The sequence below is a fragment of the Pecten maximus genome, chromosome 6, assembly GCF_902652985.1.
Source record: "Pecten maximus chromosome 6, xPecMax1.1, whole genome shotgun sequence".
Lineage (NCBI taxonomy): Eukaryota > Metazoa > Mollusca > Bivalvia > Pectinida > Pectinidae > Pecten > Pecten maximus.
The window spans coordinates 10,006,375-10,029,292 of record NC_047020.1 but is presented as its reverse complement, the minus strand read 5'-3'; the positions used below and the strand labels follow the sequence as shown (position 1 = coordinate 10,029,292).

The following is a 22,918-nucleotide window of genomic DNA, read 5'->3' as shown; positions in this document are numbered from 1 at the left end:
GTGAAGTACTTAATAAGTTAAGTACTAAATCACTGAAGTAAACAATCAATGAAGTACTTAATTATAGATTACCCAAATCACTGAAATTCTAAATCACTTAAGAAGAAAAGAAGGACGAAGCCGGTCGTTGGGACAATTTAAACACCTACTGAATTTAGGGTTAAATAACTAATCAAAGGTGCTATTTAAATGCCTCTCTTCTGTACAAATTGTTGAGGTTGTCGGAACGTAAGTTCTGCTTGCAAATGTTTCAAGAGTCATGTTTGATATGGCGGAATTTCTTATAAATAGTGTCAAGGTTCAGAATACAGATACATTACATTTTCCTTCGCCTTTATCCAATATCAGTAATATATGATACTAAAACATTAATGATGGTATAACACGTGAAGTACCAATTCAGTTCCGGTTTATAAATGGAACTCACAAATGTGAACCGCATCAAGAGGTCCGAATAAAACATTGGTGGATAGTAGCGTTGTTCGTTGAAATTTTTGATGTACCACACGGACCAATATTTATGAACTTCTAAAAAAAAACCAAAAAAAACCCCAACAACAACAAGAAACAAAAAAACAAAGTGCAAAACATTTTAATGTCATAGAGAACACCAACTAGATAGCAACGCATCAATGATAGAACGATGTCATAATGTCTGTACAATGACATTTGCCGGAGCTACTATGTGTGTAGTAGATACATGACTAGATAGAATTTCGTCGCAATTTCAACAATGTGATCCTCCTTACTTGTGACGATTTAACAACAAATTGCCGTTCAGTTCGTACAGTGTGTCCTGGTTGCGCCGTATGTAGTGACTTTATGTCCTTTATAAATTTTGGCACATCTGACACCACTATTAGTCCAGTCAGCAAACCTATAAATATTGCACCAACCCATCCAATAGTTTTTGCCGAGGGTCGATTATCCTGAATGGATATCAATTTATTCCGGTATGAGGAAAGAGTTTTAACATCAATCGTGTTCTCCTCTCTTATATCAACAACAAGTTGTTCTACATTCTCCGGACTGATGTTGACTGTATTGCTTACACCGGGATCGACAGTCACCGCGGATATGTCACCTGGAACAGAGTGAGCGACACAACTGTCAGTGTACATATTATGATGAGACAAGACACAGGGTATCTATCTATCTATCTATATATTGAAAGATTGTACCTCATTTTGACTGCGTATACGGTTGTATGCCCGCAGTTGGCAAATATCATCTTCAATGGTAAGCGCGGTAGGATATAACTTACTACCGTATATGCAATCAAAATGAGGTACAGGTTTTATATTTACATCAAACAAGCTGGTGAAATACCGTACGCAGAAAATGCAAGTCTGGTTGTGTTGGTACAGTCTACCGCAGCTGTGGTTGCTAAGATAAGATAGTTCCAGTGAATTTACGTAAATACGCCAGTAATGCAAATATTTTTGTTTTGTTTTCTATCTTCTATGTTTTTAATTGATTGATATATTCACAATCCACAATTTCTAATAAAACAATACAATGAATCGACAAAGATATTACCATCCGTTGATTGCTGCGAACTGATAATAGTTGTTGTTGTTGTCAGCACAGGATCTTTGTAGCCTAAAATAAAGAACTATTAACTGCATTGCGTACAAAGTATCACAAAAATGTCATACATATTTGTATATAATTATCGTCTTCGGTTTTCATCGTTATAATTAGTAATAACTGCTTGAAATAAATAAATGGTGTTTAGATACAGTAAAGAAAACAATATCGAAGTCATTTTATAGATATTGATGTCATAACACAGTAGGTCTGTTTAATTATAGCTAACATTGGAACACTACAATATACTTACAAGGTAGGTCTGTGCAGTTATAGGTAACATTGGCCCACTACAATGTACTTACACGGTAGGTCTGTGTAGTTATAGGTAACATAGGAATACAACGATACACTTACAAGGTAGGTTTGTGTAGTTATAGGTATTATTGGGGACAGCAACTGTTGTTGTGACAACTGTACAAACAGAAAAATGTATATTGATATATATATATTATATAAATTTTAAAATATCATAACTTATTTAATATATATTGTATATTAAATAAGTATTTCAATGTTTATTATTAATTAATTAATTTAGTTTTTGTTATTATTCACAATTTAATTTCTAACTGTCAAACTTAATTATATGAAGCTTGTGTTTGGAGTATCAAATACAAACCTTTGTTATGTTGACTTTTCACGTATGAAATTGTATCGTTGTCAACAAAGGTAAGGTTGAACTCGAAAGGTAAATATTCAATATCACGCCGAGATCTAGCACACGTAGCTGATGAAGAGTTGAACTCGCAGTAATAGTTTCCATAGTTATCACACTGCTGTTTACAGTCCTCAGGTGACGAGGAATTGAAAGTTTTGACCTCATCCAGCTCATCCTTCTTTAGTTTCGCCATTCCTACGTACTCCTTCAGATATCCAGTATCTAGATTGTAATCAGAACAAGAAACACATACTGTCGTGCATTCTCTTGACTTATACCGTGGGTCTTGTTGGGGTTATGTAGAACCTTGTTTATTCATATGTAACCAAACGATAAGTTCCTTTTCCCGGGCATAATTTAATAAACATTGATATAATCAAACAAACACATTTAGTTACGTATTTTTTTTTTAAAGAAACTGTTATAATTGGCATGATATTCACTCACGTTATAGTGACAATTGTTACGACGAAATCTGTCTAGGTCAGGTTTAAGTGAGGTATGGACGCTTACAGTAAATATCTTATAACTTTACATGTATCCTTTCACAGATGATCACGGGAATATTAACGTTTTTCTTTTCGATTGAAGATAAACGCCCCTGTGATTTTGATGCATGCTGATTTGGATCACATTCATAGTAAACAATTGTAAACACAATATCAAAGAAACTCTTGTTATGTGGGCACTCACTTTCTTTTTTATAAATTGAATACTTGCCTAAATGGTTATTGCAAATAAAGGAGTGGCGTTCATGACATGATGCTGCATACCAGCTGAAATCTATATTACTAGGATTACTTGTTGTGTTTAGTAAGACACATTGTCGCTTGGTGGCGTCATCATTGTCAAATGTGTTGTAAGATGTCTTGTCCAAGGGATTACCACATTTTGTCCCTTTATACCATATGCCGTCCAAATTTGGCTTATGAAAAGCTGTCCACAGCGGTTGTCCAATCAATCTGCATTTAAAATGAAATGAAAGGTATTCAAACAGAGGCTGATCTAAAAATAACTCCCCATCAACAATATTTAGGTGTGACCATTGACTCGTTAGTTGTTTCCGAAATGACCACCAAAAGTGTTTTTTTGGCAAAAGGTTTAGCATAACCTTTCCTCTAAAATCTCGACCAATAGACACATACATTTAATCAGGTATAGGACCTAATGTTATCATATCATAACAAGAATATGAGCTAAATAGGGATTCGTAAGATATCATGTACATTATCTTTGACCTTAAACTTGATTGATGAAATGAGATTTCTTTACTATAAGCATGTCCAATGAAAATGATTATTACTCCGGTAAATGAAGAAACATTTGTTGTCTAATATATCTAAAAGGAACTCCATTTGATCCAGATGAGGCAATTGAACCATGTAGGTTTTTACATTCTTCGACTGCATCAAACCAAGTAGCATTTGAGACTACAATGATGTCCTCCTTCCAATTATCGCCCCATGCTGTGTACCCTGAAAAAAGTATCCGAATTAAGTGACAGGTTCTACGGTGAAATCTACGTAAATAACGAAGTATAGTGTCGGTCTAAGTCTTTCCCAAATATATCTAGTAAATGATGTAATGATTCAAATAACTGAAGTCAAGACTTATCAATTACTCAAAATTAAAAATGTACTACTTCAGTGTCAATGTCAAAGCATTCCCTATCATGATTACCACCCCTCCCCTAAAAAGATGCACTATCGTGAAATGTTTTAAGCAAGAACCTCCGTTAATTATCAACAATTGTTAGTATTTCCTCAGTTGTCTAACACTAATCTTCTTTGTTCACATTAATATTTGTCAATTCCATGACATACATTATAACTTTTGTTCCTTTAAAACAAACTGAAATATTTGGAAACGTATGGTCATTTGGTTTGATAATTCCTCATTTCTCGCATATTTTTTTTTACCTTCAAGAAAGGCTAATACGATTTGGAACAGCACTTAATTATCTTCATTTCATTACCTTCAAGGAAGGTTGGTACGATTTAAAGCATTTCATTTTAACTATTTAGATATAGTTGTTTCGATATGTCTTGTCTACTGGCCGATGATGAAGATCTTAAAATGGTGCTTATGTAATATTGAATTTACTGAACGAGTTCATGAATTCCATATGAAATGAGATTTCGACTGGTTTTGTATGAAAATGATAAACGACTAAAATACATTTATTATCACATGAACACGGTCATAGACCTGATTTTGTTTATCTTCATTTCAATACCAGTCATACTATATTGCGGATGTCTTGTATTAGTTTGTATGGGGCATTTTCATATTCCTGATTCGGTCTATACTTTATCTTTACTATTAGTTTTCAAATGCAGTACACTTGTACATCTTTTGTACAATTCTATGAGATTGCTGGATGATGAGTCCTACTGGTGGACTGTGCAATTCTTTGAGTTACTGGGTGGGAAGTCATACTGTTGTACTACACAACCCTACGAGATGTCTGGGTGGAAAATTCTGCCGGGGAATTTATTCCGCGAGGTTTTCCTTCACACCGTCATGCTTTGATTCTGTCAAATACTGACATCAGTTCAGAATACGCGAACTTTACGTTCTTTATAAAAAACACCCATTATCAAAATATGGAGGTAAACCACCTCCACTGCTGTTATTAACATTTCCTCAGGTAGTGTTTGAATTTCTTCCTTTCTGGTTTACACCTTTAGCCCATAGCATCACTACTTAGTTAAATTTATTGTCAAAGATACATTACCTGTTACGTTAATTGTATCGCTTGTGGGTATAGGGAACGCATCTGCATAATGAACTGAAAAAAGACATCATTTGAGTCAATGCTGAGAGAGATTTCTGAACAACATCAACACCTGTTTTATATATCTGAACATAATCATAATAGGACATGTATAAAGTCAAAAAGATGTCATAAGAGGTTATTGTATTTTATTACTCTCCGATGACACAGTAGTATACAAAACATTATCAGAAACCAATGGATGGATTGGAGCGAGTACATTTACAATATCACTTTTGAACGGAGGAAATTAATATTGATAAACTCATCAAGAATCTGGTTATCCAAGAAGCATTGACCCAATTTTAAGAGACAATTTTCCTCCTGATAAGCGTTTCTTGTTGACATATCATGAATAAGGGATTACCACGAAAATATAACGATTTTACCACAAAATGATATTCATATTACAAACCTGTAATTAACATCAAAGTCAATGAGTCACTTTTTTCAGATTACTAATTATGTAACATTATTAGCGATAACCATATTCAGGAAACGATATGATACAAACTCCTTTTAAGAATAACGTGAGGTTTTATTACGATATCGTTAGAACATGCGCATACATTTGTCTCAGTAGATTGACATGAAGGAACATAGGCTTATCCCTTCCTATACATGTACATGATATTCCTGTGTATTGTCAACCTATTACACTTATCTAGGAAGGATCGAGTATCTGCGCTAGCCATAGACTGTTAGTCATAAAATTGTGAAACTTGTTAAAATAGACACATATATAGCATTAGTGGCAGTCATAGTTAACTCATCAAAATCCTCCTCCACTATTTCTAAAATTAAAATTGTGAAACTTACCTACTAAAATCAGCACATATTGTGTGTAGAGCAGCCATAGTTTCCGCATCAAAATCATCCTGCACTATTCTTAACGCTAGTTTCTAATGTAACATAAATTAGTTGATGTGCAGAACCTATCTTCTATCGTTGAGCCTCCATTGCTGTCGAGGGAACCATTTCTGCACGATTCTTTCCTATTTGTACATCTAATCCAGTGTTAGGATTTAGTTCGGTAGGAGGATAAGTTCAAAATATCGTGATATGATAAATGGTCATACCATAGTTCTATGTTGATAGCCAAAATCCTGTACAGGAATACATTTAAACTGAAAATAAATCACAGTAATGAAATGAGTGTCGTTTTACCCATCTACACCAGATTAAACTCTAGGGCTACCTGGCATGACCACTGTTTTATCTTTTAAGACCAATACAATTCGTACGACTTCATATTGTAACTCTAGTTCCTATGTGCAATCAATGCCTATAATGTACACTTCGTGTCAAGGGGCCATTTTAGTACTGAAGGGATCAATAATGTTTTGTTCAAAGTATCAAAACACCATTAAGTGCCGATCACACTCCCTTAGAACAGATACAAAAAACTGATCATGATTGTATGAATAAAGCATTGTATTAACCCAGAATTTTAGATACTTTTATGGCTGTATGCTTTATATATTCGATATCCAAGATACGAATTGATTGGATCATAGGGTTCATAACGTTCTTCTTGAAATCCAGTATTGAACAAACACATTAAATGTATTGAATTATTTGTTGTTCCTCGTCCATGTTTTGACTTTTTGTTTGACCCTTTTGAGTTATCCATTATGTGTCGACTTTAGGTCCTTAGCATCACCGAGGAGTCCTATAGGAACGAAACACTGTATCTGCAGCTGTAAGTCTCTCTTTGTTTTCGTTAATGAATATAACACTTTAGCAAGTTAAACTTCTCCTATGTGTTTATCTTCATAAACAAAATCGGCAAAGCTGCTCAGTTACGTCAAACATTTAAACACAGAACGTGAACCAACCCTGCACCTGCCGCGTTACATCTCCGGATGATAAACAGAAAAGCATAGGTTTGTTTTCCAATGCCGAGAATTTTCAATGTCCATTCATCGTGATTTTCACGTTTTACCTATCTATAATTTTGTCTAACTGACACACATTGATTTTGTAAGTTTTATATGATGTCGTGTTTTAGCTAACTTCCTTTCTTTATCTTCGCGGCAGCAACCATTACGTCTGATCGGCTGTAGTCTTCTGATGCTCTGATCGTAAGTCCGCCATTCTTCAAAACAAACCGGTTTCCGCATGAGTGTATGACATATTTCTGCGGTTAATTTACATATAAAGATCGGAGATTCCTCACAATCATTTGGTAGTGGTAGTTTCCTGGTTTCAATTGAAGTTATAATGAACGACGGCATTGGTTTTCACAATATATCTTCATTAGGGTAGATACATTTAACATATTTTCTTGTGATTTTGTCATGATTTTTATGTTATGAAAACCTGGCTTTAACTCATTTTGGTTGTGCGGCATCTATCTCTCAGTTTGAACGGAAAGGTGCTATTAGCTTGGATGTTATTTGTACAAGCATTCCTTATTCGGCATTTAATGGATCTGATCCTAAATTCATATTTTATGGTCGTGGTCACTTACTGTTTTGTAGTTATATCTACATTTCAAGAGTACAGTGTAAAATTACCAATACAAACCTAATATACTTTGATATTTTATCGCACAAATCAATTCTGATGTATAAAACAAGCTGTTTATGTACTCTGTACATGATGTGTTCCTGTTTACAAAACGACAGCTTTGTTTTCAAAACAGCCACGTGGTATTTTCAGCGCTAAATTTGTGAGACATTCCCCGACTAGATCGAGTGATCAAGCTGGACATTAGAAATCGATGTGAATATCGGGATATCATAGAAATGTAACTAGAAGTGTGCAAAACACGAACAATCAATTAAAAAGATAATGGTTTTACCGTGATGTGCCCTTAACAGTTCAGAATATCGAATTGTCGAAATAAATCCATAGGACCGATTGTACGTGATATGTATAGGTAGAAGTATTATAGAACAACTAGTAAACAAGTTTAGAAAAATAATAACGCCCTTTAGGAAAAACCGTTCTTTCGGTAACATTGCTGTTTAAAAGAAGCACTTTTTAAATATTTATATTTGGTTTCGATTCAACTACTGTCTAGTCTAAATATTCTGTACTGTTGTTTGAGGGATGATAGATGATAACCCTAACCCTTACCCTACAAAACTATACATTCCGACGTAAAATCGATGAATGGACGGCAGGTTGTATGAATATGAAAGATATACATTTTAACATGAAAAAGATAAGACAATTGTCTCCTAATGTTTTATTGATTTTTAAGACATGATATATCAACATTTACGATTCATGAAAAGAAGATTTATGTACGATCAATTTGTTTGTATACGAACATTGTTAAGCCTGTGTTTCCGATATTACAAATAATATTTATCACTTCCAATAGCCATACAAAGAATATCGGAAACCAATTACTTTTGATTTCTATATTAGTCACTATATTGATAATATAAGTCAATTCATTAGCATGGCCTTCGTCGGTTCAAAGATATGGGTAATTTAGTCCTTTTTAAGATATTCTTTGTATGGCTATTGGAAGTGATAAATATCATTTGTAATATCGGAAACAATAATAGTTATAATTTTGAGTTTTATACGAGTATACTGCTATATCATAGCGATAGAAAAATCTTCAAAAACTTTTATATGTGGTTATTGGGCCCTTAGCAACCAGCCAGGGGAGCATACAGCTGGAGCTGCCATTTCGGCGCTAGTGGCTGAAACATGGCACTTCCTGAACTGCCCTACCACGTGCCCATTTATAGGTGAGTTGACTGGAACATAACATAGTAAAGTATCTTGTTCTAGGATACGACAAAGGGCCCGTGTCAGGACTAGCGACTCTTTGGGCACGCAGCCCTGTGTCCTACCACTAGAACGCCGTGCCTCCGTAGAGATTTGTGAAGTTCGTATATCGCAAAAGTAATGTAATGGTCAGATAAAATGCAATTGTACTGGAAGTGTTTGGCGAATATAAAGGTATACTCATCAAATTAAGATTTTTCTCGCAAAACTACACATACGTACTATTAGAAAGTACTTTTAGATTATTTAATTTGGCAGCTTTTCATGTATGTGCCATGCGGGATAATTTGCATAAGTTATTAATAAAGTTGCTAAAGAATAAAGAATTTAGCATTTTCATGGTACGCTGAAGACTAAGTTAAAGAAAGCAAGTTCTCCTAGTTATAAGTAAAAATTTAACAGTTGAATAAAGCAAGTAAAAACATCCATCGGTTATGCCGTCATCAATAATATGAATAAATTCCTTCCTGCTAAGGAGATACATCAACATGTATATTACTAAAATGCCATTTCTAACAGAGACCAACATATCATGATGAGAACATATACCTATCAAATTGGGATGTTTAAGGAAATATTCTACCTAAAAACAAAGCGTGTCCCGTCTTTTATACTTTTTAAGAGTTTTTTTATAAATAGTAATTAATAAAAGAAAATGGCAAATACTGTCGCTTTAATAAATCATTCGGTTCTTACTCTTGGTATTAGATTAACTTCTAACATGACCTACCAGCACATACAAACGTGAGATATGGCGGATGTTCCGATGAAGCATAATATTCTTACCCTTACGGAACACCCTGTCTTCTTATCCTTGTAACTTTTTTCAATCTTCTCAAAACAAACATGTTTTTGTTTGTATATACATACATAAACACACATACATACATTACTAACTAATCCAACTTTGAAAAATATATTTATTTCATTCATAGTAATGTTGGAGTACAAATTTAAAATAGTATACAATGTGGTAAAAACATAACGGTTTCACTTATTTTAAGCCGTGCTTTATATTTATCACACCGAGGATCGACGTGTACATGGAGGTTTTGTTTTGTAAAATAACACGTCGTGTAGTGTCCTCTTAGTTTTATTAGATTTACGCTCATGTAAATCACGTCGTAAATCTCGTATTATATTTGGTAAATCTGACATGACGATAAGACTAACCACAGCAGCAATAAATACAGCACCCAGCACACCCATGGCCTGGGAGGAGGGGCGACTGTCATAAGCGCTCACACGTTTATTGCGATAAGACGATAGGGTCTTCTCGTTAACGATGTTCTCCTCCTTTGCTATAGATATCCACTGATTCAGTGAGCTGGAACTATCCAAAGTTGAAGTGGTCGTTACAATGGTCACAGCTGGAAATATATATAAACAAACTTTCTCTATATTTACCGTGACCCAAATGAATTAAATGTCAATATCAATTAGCTTAACTTATATTTCCGAGGGCTTTAAGCAAAATCATGTAAATGTGAACATTAAACATCGACTAAATTTGAATAAGCATACAGCAAAATCAAAATATGAGTTAATGACAAGACTTTATCATTTATTTAAAAAAAACAACAACATAAACGAAAAAGCAAAATTTATTCTACCTGCAGATGAAGTAGGAAAAATGGCGGTTTCTGTTGGTCCACCGAAGCTAGAAACTGTACAGGTAAGCAGAAGGTGTTACATTTGATAAATACAATCATATCAACGTCTTATATTTGAAATCTGTCACATACATTACCGGAATATAATTTAAGAATACACCAGTATTGAATATCAGGAGGCCAGGTTGTCATCGTATCGACTTCTCCCTTTATCTCTCGAATAGTACTGGTTCACTCTGAGATGTTAATTCTTTACAAGATTATCGGTTTACAATTTTATAAGTATTAACGCCCAAAATTATATTCATATATCTAATATTATTATACAATGTATATACTATAAATCATCATCATATACATTGTATCATTATATACACTTACCTCCTAAAGAAGGAGTAGGATCTGTTGTAGTTTCTGTTAGAGTATCGTAGTAATAATCTGTTCAAGTACACACACATAACATAATACAATACAGAATTTAATAAAATTGAAAGATGAATTAAAGATGAATTGATTGATATTTTCGTTCACTATCTACCTGTAGACTATGAAGGATCAATGCTTATTTCTGTTGATTCACCATAGTCGTAACCTGTTCAAATAAGAAATGAATTGAGACAAGTATCACATTCTCAGAATAACGTGCAAGTGCAGCAAATGTAATACCAGTATCCAGCTGAAAATCATAACGATGTTTACCACTGTGAGAACTGATAAGAAAGAAGAGAAAGTCGGGACGGGAAATATTGACACAATATTGAGAACAACTTTAGAATTAAATATACTGTTGATATCATGATTGATTTAAAAAAAAAAAAATTAACAGACAAATGTTCATTATTACTCGTTAAAAGTAATGATTACGGAAACGTTGTCGCTTTTGGGTTCCGTTGAAAGTAATGATTAAGGTAAGCGACTGATGTTGAGGAATCTGTAGTGTCATTGGTTTCAAGTTCTACAGAATATATCCGATCGACAAGGTCAATAAGAAATTAATTATTTAAAGATAACCTATCGTCAGTATATAATATATAAGTGAAATCAAAAGGCTTTGCCAGGTCTGATTCAATGAAGGGTATCCTCAAACTCGCGAATTCTTCCCCATATCTATTATGAAATCTTTCTAAAAGTGATGCTAAATCAAGTGGAAATTCTAAAGGAAGATGAATGTTTACTTGTACCCTGATCAATGATAAATCTGTGGGGTAAAAATAATAGTTAGACTTTGATATCATGCTTAGCTTAATTGAATCGGGAAAGGGAGTGGATTGATAGAGTGATGATATTGATTCGGGAATGATCGAACGGAACAGAGCAGTATGGAATATTCCGGAGTCCAGGTTTTTCATCGTATCTACTACCCCCTTTATCTCTCGAATAGTACTGGTTCACTCTGATATGTTTATTCTTTACAAGATTATCAGTTTATAATTCTATAGGAATTTACGCCCCAAACTAATATAATATACATAATATCATTATACAATGTATACATTTTAAATCGTTATTATATACAAAGTATCATTATATACACTTACCTCCTAAAGACGGAGTAGGAGCTGTTGTAGTTTCTGTTAGAATGTCGTAGTCATAACCTGTTCAAGTACACACACATAGCAGCATTTACATATCAGATATGACAGCGTCAAATACAATACAGATTTTAATTGATTGATTTTTTTCTATCACTATTTACCTGTAGAATCTGGGACAATAGTTGTTTCTGTTGTTTCACCATACCCGTAACCTATTCAGGTAAGAAATGATTGAGACAAGTATCACATTCTTAGATAAATGTGCAGGTGCAGTAAATGTAATGCCAGTTTTCAGATGAAGATTGAAACGATTCTTTACCATAAAAATATAAGAAAGAGGTGAAAGCCGAGACGGCGATACTAATACAATATCGAGTACTACATTATATGTAATTAATATGCCCTTGATATCATGATTGATTCTTAAAATATAGCTTACATATCAACAGAAACATTTCAGTATTGTTCGCATTTTGATGATGGCTATCAGAACATGTACTATGGTTACGAACATAATATGTAGTACACCACCTTAGTATGTTACACTTACATGGTAAATCTGTAATTTGATAATTGTCAGTATAACCAACATTCGACATCTGAATCACATCAACTAAAATAAAGATACATAATGTACAACGGATAAATAACAACAATGCATCACATGATAATTGAACTCGTTTAAAAATATGACATTAACTTTTCTGTGACCAATGTCACGGTTGATTACAACATGTGTTGTTAAGCTCACTTTTGTATGAATAACACTAATTGCCCTATTGACCCAATATCTACGATATCAAACGACCTCAGGCCTATACGTAGTTGTTTTGAATCAAAGATTGTTCGTACGACATACATTATACCATGATATTTTTCATTGAAATTATTTTACATTTGAAAGAACAAATCGGCTACGATAACCTATTGCATTAGAGTATGATTTATTTTAAGAATTCAACTTGATGAAAACATAATAAGAACTCGGCTTTACAGTTTTTAAGGAAAACGTTTTCTCCTGAAATTAGCACGATTTTCCCAAACAAATGTGTTCATTAACCACCAAAAGTGTTCGTATTAAATAAATTTCACAGACGTTGCAATGACCACTGTCAGAATACGTAATGTATATATTTTATTGAATCGTCAAGATGATAATAATAATAATGATAAACCTTTAAGTGTACAAGGGCGCAGTTAGCAAACCTACCGATATTTTCCGCGCTCTTCACAAACGAGATAGTGGTGTTATCCTCACTGAAGACGGTCAAATTAACTTCAATCGGTAGGTCGATAGCATATCTAGTATATGAGGTACACTGTTTAGAAGTGGAATTATATTCAGCAGTAAATACATTTGAAACCACTTCCAGTTTTCTCTTGCAGTCTTCAACCGTCGTATTTGACGATATAGTCACGGATGTGTCACTGTCAATATGTTGTAGCTGCATGTCTTCATATGAATCCACAGGTCTGCTCCCTGATAGATATACAAATATATTAAACACTCTTTTGGAATCCAACATCTATAGTTATAACATTTAATGAATTATTGATCTTTTTCTCCGCCCAATTCAAATGATGACATCTATTTTGTCTAAATTAGTTTTTGGTCTCCTTCTATGACAACGCTAGGCTAGTAGCACCACTGACGAGTCGGTTCCTACATTATGTATAAGCACGAAACAGCTTTACGAAACAGTTTATTTCGTTGTGGCTCTGATGTATGTTTTGAAAGGAGCTAATATCTAGTTTGTCTTTTGTACAATCCATATATAAACATTCTCCCTCAATGTAATCTCATTCACGTGCATCGTGACGTAAAAATATGGTAGTTTACAGTATAATTATACAGATTTATATATTTGTATGTGAAATACATATTATAGAAAGAGTGCTAAAGCGTCATAAATATAATGTCATAATATTTATAGAACTTACCGCTCACTTTCTTAACTGAAATGTTTAATGCTCTTGCAATAATTCGTATATGACAAAAACTTAAAGCCATGTACTATAATGAGTTAGCTGAATCGTTAGTTGGGAATTTTTGTACGTTCGCAAAATCATTCGTAAAAACACTTTGTACCCCGTTCAAACGTCTATCACAAAACAGACTGATAGTGGTTTGTTTGATAATGCTTATGTTTTTGCCCGAGAGGATGAATTCATCCAAAGTATAGCTATTTTAGCTTCGAGATTAATATACATTTTAAATACGATATTTTGTATATTAATGCACGTATGCTGAATTCCATCAAGTATTTGGAGCTGACTTACCGATAGTTTGTTCACAAATGAACGGATGGTGCTCGAAACAGGACGAAGCATACCAGGTGTACGCCATCCTCACTGCATTCACTGACATATTGATTAGCAGACATTGTCTGTCACCAACGGTATTGTTTACATAAGTATTTTTTACATTTTCGTTCACTGTTTTGTCACACTGATCCCGAAGATACCATGCGTCGTCTAGGTTAGGTTTCAACATTCCAGTCCATAGTGGCACGTTTATAAATCTGTACAATATGAACGCAAATATATAATCATTGCGGTATAACTGAGAATATAAGACTGTAACTCTCATTACAAAGCATAATTAATCAAAATGAAACAATATTTCATCACATTTGCATATATGCGTTGAGATACCATACTGGTCTAATAAACCAGTCTGTTATGCAAACCAGATGCAGTATTATAGTGTATATTAAAGGGAAGAAATGTAACCAATATTTCCTAAATTACAGGAATAAATAATGTGATTTACGTATGTTTTATTGGAGATTTTTCTGTAAGAAAACCCAATATCCTTTAAAATTCCATAACAAATATAATCAAATAAGTCAACAATAAATCCCCAAAAAACTTAAATAAAAAAAAAAAAAAAAAACAAAAAACGTAAGTAATGTTATTCTAGTACAGCAGCCTGATGAAGTGGCATTTCAGGAAAATCAAATATCGAGTATACAGATTATTATGTTTTAATTGACCAGCTTTCCTCCAATATTATACCTACTCTGGGTGATGAAGGAATAGGAAGTTGCGGAGATGTAGGAACTTATTTCCGGTAGATGATGCTGTCGCGATGGAGTAACCAAGTGATCTACACTCTTCGAACGCATCTATCCATGACGCATTAGCGTTACCTACTACCATATTTTGCCAGTTTTGTGACCCGAAATAACCTTTAAGGTAAATAAAGTTGAAACATACGTCAAATTTAGCAATAATATGATTAATCAATAACTGAATGCAATGCAAAACTTTTTTTTTTTATGTTTTCATTATCACATTGTAAATAACCTTTAATAATCTGACATATACGATGTTTCTCTTTAAATTCTATAAATGAATAAAAGAAAACATTTACATAGTTACCAACTATTCATGGCGTTACATTGTGATATTATTTTGAATATAAAACTTAATATTATAAACTACTGATGACTGTTAACCTTGCATTATCATTTGTGTCTGATCAAGATTGTTAGGCACTAATTCATACTTTATTTCTAGTAATGGATACAAAACTTAACCCCAAAACTATTTTCAATGTTCATTCAATGGCAATGTTTTGTTATAACATAAGCTAATGGGTGAACTTAATATCACATACCTATTACGCTTAGCGTTGCATTAAACATCATAGGATTCGCTGTCACAAGAATTGCTGTGAAATATAAAACAAAAGTATAATGCAACTATATGTCAACGTAGTCCAACATGCTGTGTGAACTTGAAGGATGACTGTAATATGTATTGTAATACAAATTCTTGTTTAGTGACCAGTTATATCTTTTTAATTGATACAAAACGTATTTAATGACATGGTACATGTATTTCTTCTTTGAAAGAGTATCTACACGTGTTTACACAATAGTTGATGCTTAATCATCCTCGGAATTAGCGACAATTTCAGGACTTTTTTTAGCGAGATTTCAAAACATCCGCGCATACACTTAATTTTCCGTGCTTTTTTGTTGTTGTAATGAAAACTTACAAAATAACATTGGCAAAACGGAAATCTTGCTGTTCCTTAACAATATATCATCGGCTATCACTCGATAATTATGGGTTTTCTGGTGAAGCGATGCACACGATAAACATATACCAAAGATGTAATTACTCACCTGTAAAATCCAAGAGTAGAAGACGGTAAAGTAAATCCATATCGTCATTCATTAATATCAACTTGAGATGCGTTCTGGAGATATTATAGCCGAGTTCCACAAAAAAAGTGAGTGCACATATCAGTGTTACATATTGCACATAGCTGAAAGGATTCCCCAAAGGTCCAAACACGTTACATAAGAATGTAAGAACATTTGATAAAACAGCCTTTTTAAACACTGTACTGGCAGACTTCTCAAAACGGATCCCTTTTCTTGGATGGTTCTAAACTATTTTTTATCATGAAATTGTGCGTGATATATATGAATTTGAATATGATACAAAGAACTTACAAATAAATCTTTTGATATTGATGTTTCGAACATATTTTAACCAAAGCTCTCACCTCCACGCCTTCAGTTGTCCAATTGCACATGTCACCTTCAAAGCTATGTAAAGCGAAATTGAATTCCAAAACTCACCAAGCAAGTAAATCTTTGCCCTGACAGATGTAGATCAATAATCGAATCAATAGACGTTTTAAAAACTTTAAGTTTGTATTCATAGTTATGCCTTAAATTTCCCCTTGTTAATTGAATACAATTCCATGACTGGCTGATGGATTGCTGTTTACTCTCGATCACATGACAACTAATTGGTGGTACGATGATGTGTGGCCCAATCATCAATATACATTAAATTGTTTTTTGTTCGCGTGGGATGAGTAAACAATTCATAAAATGTTTCATAAACAGCATATCATATTGATTATTCGTGTTTTATGATAACGGTATAGTAAAGCATTGCGTAATTATAATTCCATATAGACTGTCAGCATGATCGGTTCAGTTAATGGGCCGAAGCGATCAAACGGAATCTGTACCATAATCGCTCTTGTTACATTTTTGTTCTATCGAAGAATTGAATTAGGTCATAACTTGGTCCACATCTATCTGTAGCTAGACCAATCACCGATGTGCACTCTGAATGAAACGTTCATCATTCAATGCTGTTCAGTTAATGTTACTCTACTTTGATCTTTATCATATAATTTCAAAACCTAAAGTGAAATATTCTACAGCAAAGCTGCATTCATTCCAGTTGCTATATATTGATTTCCAATCATCTGTCTGAGACCGGTTTCAAATTGTCGCTAATAATTGACACTTACTGTGTGTATCTCGTTTAGATATTAACATCAAACATCATGTGAATGGTCCAAATATTTACTGATATAGACTATCATGAAACAGATAACCAGATGTTATATTACTGTTATTATCCATTGGTATTTACATAGTATAATACAAACACAGAATATCTTGAAACCAGCAGCAAGACCTTTAAACTGTATGAAATACATACAATCAGTTCTGCGACATCAATGCTAGTAAACCGGCGCCTTGATACAGTTTATGATTAGTAAGACTCGTGGTGTGTTTAAGGTCAAGGTCACTGTATAACTGGGTCCTACATAGCATCTGGGAAGGGACACACTTTCATTTATGAAAACCTTGTTTTGCCTACAGATGGTTGTTGTTTAGCTGTTCACCTTGTCTTTGAGAAGAGACAATGTTGGTACACGCAATGCTCCTTTTGTTACCCCATACTTAGGTCATATCTGTCTATGTGTGTTTACTTTTGTTGTAGACTTATTTCCACTTTCATGTTTTCTTCATCTTTCTTTCAAAACAAACGCATATCCATCAACGACTTCAAATAGTAGATATATTTGCACGGTATTAAAATTAATATTCAGTATGGATAGCCAGAGTATTTTAGTTGAGAGAAAATATTTTCTTTGCAATTATAAATGTAGGGACGGAATTTTTATTTCGAGTTTAACAGGGTCTTTGAATTATCGAGTTCAGAAAACCGATATTTAATTGTATTGTACATTTTGGAATATACACCGTATAAGTTGCATATCTTCATATCAAAACATATACATGTTAGTATATCCATCATTCAGTGAAATATTATAGCTAATGGTTGATAAATTGTTTGTTAACAACACCGCTCTGAGCAAGTTAGTTATATTATTCAAGCAGAAATGTGTATGGATTGGTAAGTTCAGTAAATCAATAGATACCGACGGTTAATGATATTTCGGTCTATACCAGACAATACACTCGTTCTTTGTTCTTACACAACAATAGGGATAGCGCAGTTAAAATCATATGCTAACAAATATCTACATTAAAAACCCGATATAACATAAAAGATCAACTCTTAATAATTGTAGGTTTTGTATGCCAAGTTATTAGAAATCAAACGTGATGGCTATAATGAACTACAAATGAGAGAATAAACAGAACGTTGCCGACAGGATCTGAGTCATTTACCAGTTTCCCTGATGATAATGTACGTATCACAAAAGTGTTTGTATCTGTCTACATATTGTTCTTGAACCAAACTGTCCTCCACTAACTGACATCAGAGGATAATTAGGGACGTTTGTTCCTAGTGTATTGGAAGTGTTTGCTTGATATTCATTTTCGACCAACAGTAAGTATTGACCCATTTACCATGCCAAACACACAGGTCTTTCCTTTCAACCATTGGACATCGCAATGGAGGTTTTGGTGATTGTTCTTATAAAGAGAGTGGGATTCGATTTCCTGACCTTGCACGGAAAAGAATAGGATTTTCTGACCGACAGTGTTTGTTTTCTTTAAGTGCTTCAGTTGCATCCCACTCTCCCTGTGTGTGCCGATTTGAGTCACTACAAATGACAATTACAAAGTGTTATATATTTGTTCCATAACTGTATATAGATAGATTATGATTAATTTCTTTTCATGTAAAGGCTTCACATATTTAATTATTGTATCTCACAATAATAAGTGGTTTATTTGCCTTGTTTTATTGATGCCATTTCCTACAGGCAGTATATACATCTTGTTGTTTATTGCAGCGCAAGACAAGTAGGAGAAAGATTGAAGGGATGTTATCATGGACCTTAAAACTTACAACCATCTATATATTAGGTTCGACATAACGTTTATCACTTTTAATGTTATTTTCGATTCAATTGAATTGTATTCATCTTTTGTACTTGTTCATAACACTACCACCATCACTCTATCATTTAATTAGAGGCATTCAATGATAACGAATTGCCAAGAATTGCATTGGCCAGATGTCTTTTATACTGAAAAATAAAAACCAAATCACACACTATGGTCATAATAAATTAGATATTGTTTTAATACCTTAAAACTTAATTTTTTATAAAAGAAACACTGGAATATACGGAACATGTCTTTACAGATACTCTGTTCACGGTATCCCGGGTGGCCACCGTAGCGGGAATGAATGTAACAGGTGATATATAATTACGGACGATAGGAAAGCAATGTATTCGATAACGTAATTTTACCTGTAGTCCCATATTTGCTTGATAAAAAGAAAACTAAACAACTGGAAGATTTCTTTGATAAGAAAACCTTCAGATAAATACATTCTAGCTGATTGTGTGCGTGTAATTTCTTTACTTTGTTTTCCACATTTCGCCAATTTGTGGTTTGTTCTCTGAAACTACAACATGGTTCTTTTAAAGAGTAATGAAATAATCCTCCTTGTTTCGAAGCATACTTGAAATCTAATAACAATCATCTGTCATTTCAGGATATTACGGTTACAAAAATGTCATTAACTTCACTGTCGTGAACACAAACGCCACGTGGATGAATGCGTTCCATGGATGCAAATCGTTAGGTTATGGTTTGATTCCATCGTCAAATGTTGAAGGATATAAGTTCCTACATTTGCGAAATCACCTGTTTAATAATCCCGAAAAGTGAGTATTTAAAAACGTTTTATTGTGAGTTATCACCCTCTATCGGGTTATGTTCGCGGGGATAATATTTTCGCCATTTCGCGGGCGTGGTCGCGAAAATCTTAATACACTGGGAAATTGTATTCGCCAGATAAACTGCGGATACGACTCCAACCATCCAAGGAAATTTAGACAACTGTTCACTACAGGTTATATGCTACGTATGACAGATGATTTATTACAGAGTATAACAAACATAGCATGGTTATAACACAATACTTATGGTTATAAGTGTCAATCAGCGTAATTATGTTGAATTCTCATCTATGGATGTAAATTGCCATATATCTTGTTGTAAAAGTCGTTTGAATGATGAGCTTTTCAATTATATTCTGATTGTAATGATTATTATGTTTCAATAGCAAGAGGCCCAAAGGGCCTGTATCGCTCACCTGGGGGGGGGGGGGGGGGGGGGGGGGGGGTCAACCCTAAAATTTGTACAATTTTGAATCCCCACCCCATGACCATGCTACCATGCAAATGTGAGTGATGTCCATTGCTTAGTTTCAGAGAAGAAGTTGTTTATATCAATTTAGCCAAATTGACCCCTTTTGGCCCCGCCCCTCAGGCCCCAGGTAGGTCGGCCCCACCATTTGTACAATTTTGAATCCTGGCCCCAAAGGGATGCTCACAGTCAAATATGAGCAATATCTATTGCTTGGTTTCAGAGGAGAAATTGTTCATATCAATTTAGCCAAATTGACCTCACCCCTCAGGCCCCCTTGGGGTCAGCCTCACTATTTGTACAATTTTGAATCCCCACCCCATAGTGATGGTACCAGGCAAATATGAGCAATATCCATTGCTCGGTTTCAGAGAAGAAGTCGTTTATATCAATATAGCCCAATTGACCACATTTGGCCCCGCCCCTCAGTCCCCTGGGGGGTCAGCCCAGTCATTTGTACAATTTTGAATCCTCACTCAATAGTGATGGTACCAGGCAAATATAAGCAATATACATTGCTCAGTTTCAGAGAAGAAGTCGTTTATATCAATATAGCCCAAAAAATTATATATATAAAAAAAAATGACACATCTTACCGGTATCGTGGTCAGTGACTGTGTGTGAATACTTTTACCTGTACAATGGTCAGTATAATGTCCGAAATCTAATAAATATCGGAACGAAATACCATACTCAATAATAAAATTTACTATATACTACATACTAAGGTACTTACTGTGCTAATATGCTTCGTGACATCATGCATGAAAATCATTATTAAATCTCGTTGGAACATACATGTGTTCAATAAAAACACTGAAGCAAAGAATAAATACAGTGAAGCCAAGAACAAATACAGTGGAGCCAAGAATAAATACATTGAAGCCAGGAATAAATACAGTGGAGCCAGGAATGAATACAGTGGAGCCAGGAATAAATACAATGGAGCCAAGAATAAATACAGTGGAGCCAAGAATAAATACAATGGAGCCAAGAATAAATACAGTGAAGCCAAGAATAAATACAGTGGAGCCAAGAATAAATACAGTGGAGACAGGAATAAATACAGTGGAGCCAAGAATAAATACAGTGGAGCCAGGAATAAATACAGTGGAGCCGGGAATAAATACAGTGGAGCCAAGAATAAATACAGTGGAGCCAAGAATAAATACAGTGGAGCCAGGAATAAATACAGTGGAGCCAAGAATAAATACAGTGAAGCCAGGAATACAGGGAGCCAGAATAAATAGTGGAGCAGGATAATACGTGAGCCCGGAATAAATTACAGTGGAGCCAAGAATAAATAAAGTGGAGCCAAAAAATAAATAAGTGGAGCCAGAATAAATACAGTGGAGGCAAATTAAATACAATGGGAAGAATAAATACAGTGAAACAAGATAATACGTGGAGCCAGGAAAAAAATACATTGGAGCCAAAATAAAACAATACCAAATAAAAAAGTACCAAAAAAATGTTTATCGCAATGTTGTGAAGGATATAAGTTCCTACATTTGCGAAATCACCTGTTTAGTAATCCGAAACGTGAGTATTTAAAAACGTTTTATTGTGAGTTATTACCCTCTATCGGGTTATGGATAAGGATATTTAGACAACTGTTCTCTACAGGTTATATGCTACGTATGACAGATGATTTATTACAGAGTATAACAAACATAGCATGGTTATAACACAATACTTATGGTTATAAGTGTCAATCAGCGTAATTCTGTTGAATTCTCATCTATGGATGTAAATTGCCATATATCTTGTTGTAAAATTAGTTTGAATGATGAGCTTTTCAATTATATTCTGATCGTAATGATTATTATGTTTCAATAATAAATTGTCATCTTGCATAAAATGGTATTTTCGATTCCATCATTGGTTTTAGTTTGATGTAGATCATGTGTAGTGTAGGAGAGCGGCGGCGAATCTCAAAATAAACAAGGGAGATGATCACTGACAATATTTACAATTTATTTACTACAAATATACACAATATACACTCTACCCATTACACACACAACTCTTTCACTCACTCAGATGGTATTTACACTGCATATATATGAATGACTCAGAAAAGTTCATGGATTCTCCTGGCCTACACAAATGTTGTCTCCTCCCTATGGCCACCATAGGATATGACACCATGAAGAAACGTGGTCGTTTGACCAGTCCATGGTTTCGCTAAACCAAATAAAAGGGCGTTCCCAAACCCTATATCACCTGATGATGACACACTGCTGGAGCTGCAGCCTGTATCCAGCGAGCCACTCCGACCTCTATTTGCTACTGCTGCACCTATTGTATAGTATGAACCGCGAGTGCTCCTCTACGTGGAACCGACATAATCCACCGTCAGTTGTCTTCCCCACAAATCCATCCACCTCAGGCCGTGTATGTTTGGGTCCATGTCCCAACGTAAAAACCAGACATCTGTAATGTACAGACGTATAAAATCATACAAATGCGCCATACGAACTTTTACACACCATACATAAACCATTCATATTGATATGTAATAATTACACTTCCTAAATACATCAAGCTACAACTAAACAACAAAACGACACATATTATAATGACCT

General features: G+C 34.3%; 1 protein-coding gene and 1 long non-coding RNA gene across 2 annotated transcripts; both read right to left on the bottom strand.

The window, feature by feature from the left end:
• Positions 1–632: 632 nt before the first annotated feature.
• Positions 633–3,267, bottom strand: LOC117330012. The gene is made up of 3 exons (XR_004533302.1): positions 2,213–3,267; positions 1,540–2,004; positions 633–1,084 (listed from the first exon to the last, which is right to left on the bottom strand). It is a non-coding gene; the product is annotated as an uncharacterized LOC117330012 (long non-coding RNA).
• Positions 3,268–8,389: 5,122 nt separating this feature from the next.
• Positions 8,390–16,829, bottom strand: LOC117328913. Its single transcript, XM_033886526.1, has 11 exons — positions 16,065–16,829; positions 15,551–15,604; positions 14,951–15,119; positions 14,209–14,450; positions 13,139–13,408; positions 12,479–12,541; positions 12,090–12,140; positions 11,932–11,988; positions 10,775–10,831; positions 10,394–10,447; positions 8,390–10,150 (listed from the first exon to the last, which is right to left on the bottom strand). The coding sequence occupies exons 1-11, from the start codon at positions 16,114–16,116 to the stop codon at positions 9,801–9,803; spliced, it is 1,419 nt and encodes a 472-aa protein (XP_033742417.1). The 5' UTR covers positions 16,117–16,829; the 3' UTR covers positions 8,390–9,800.
• Between the last annotated feature and the right edge of the window lie 6,089 nt (positions 16,830–22,918).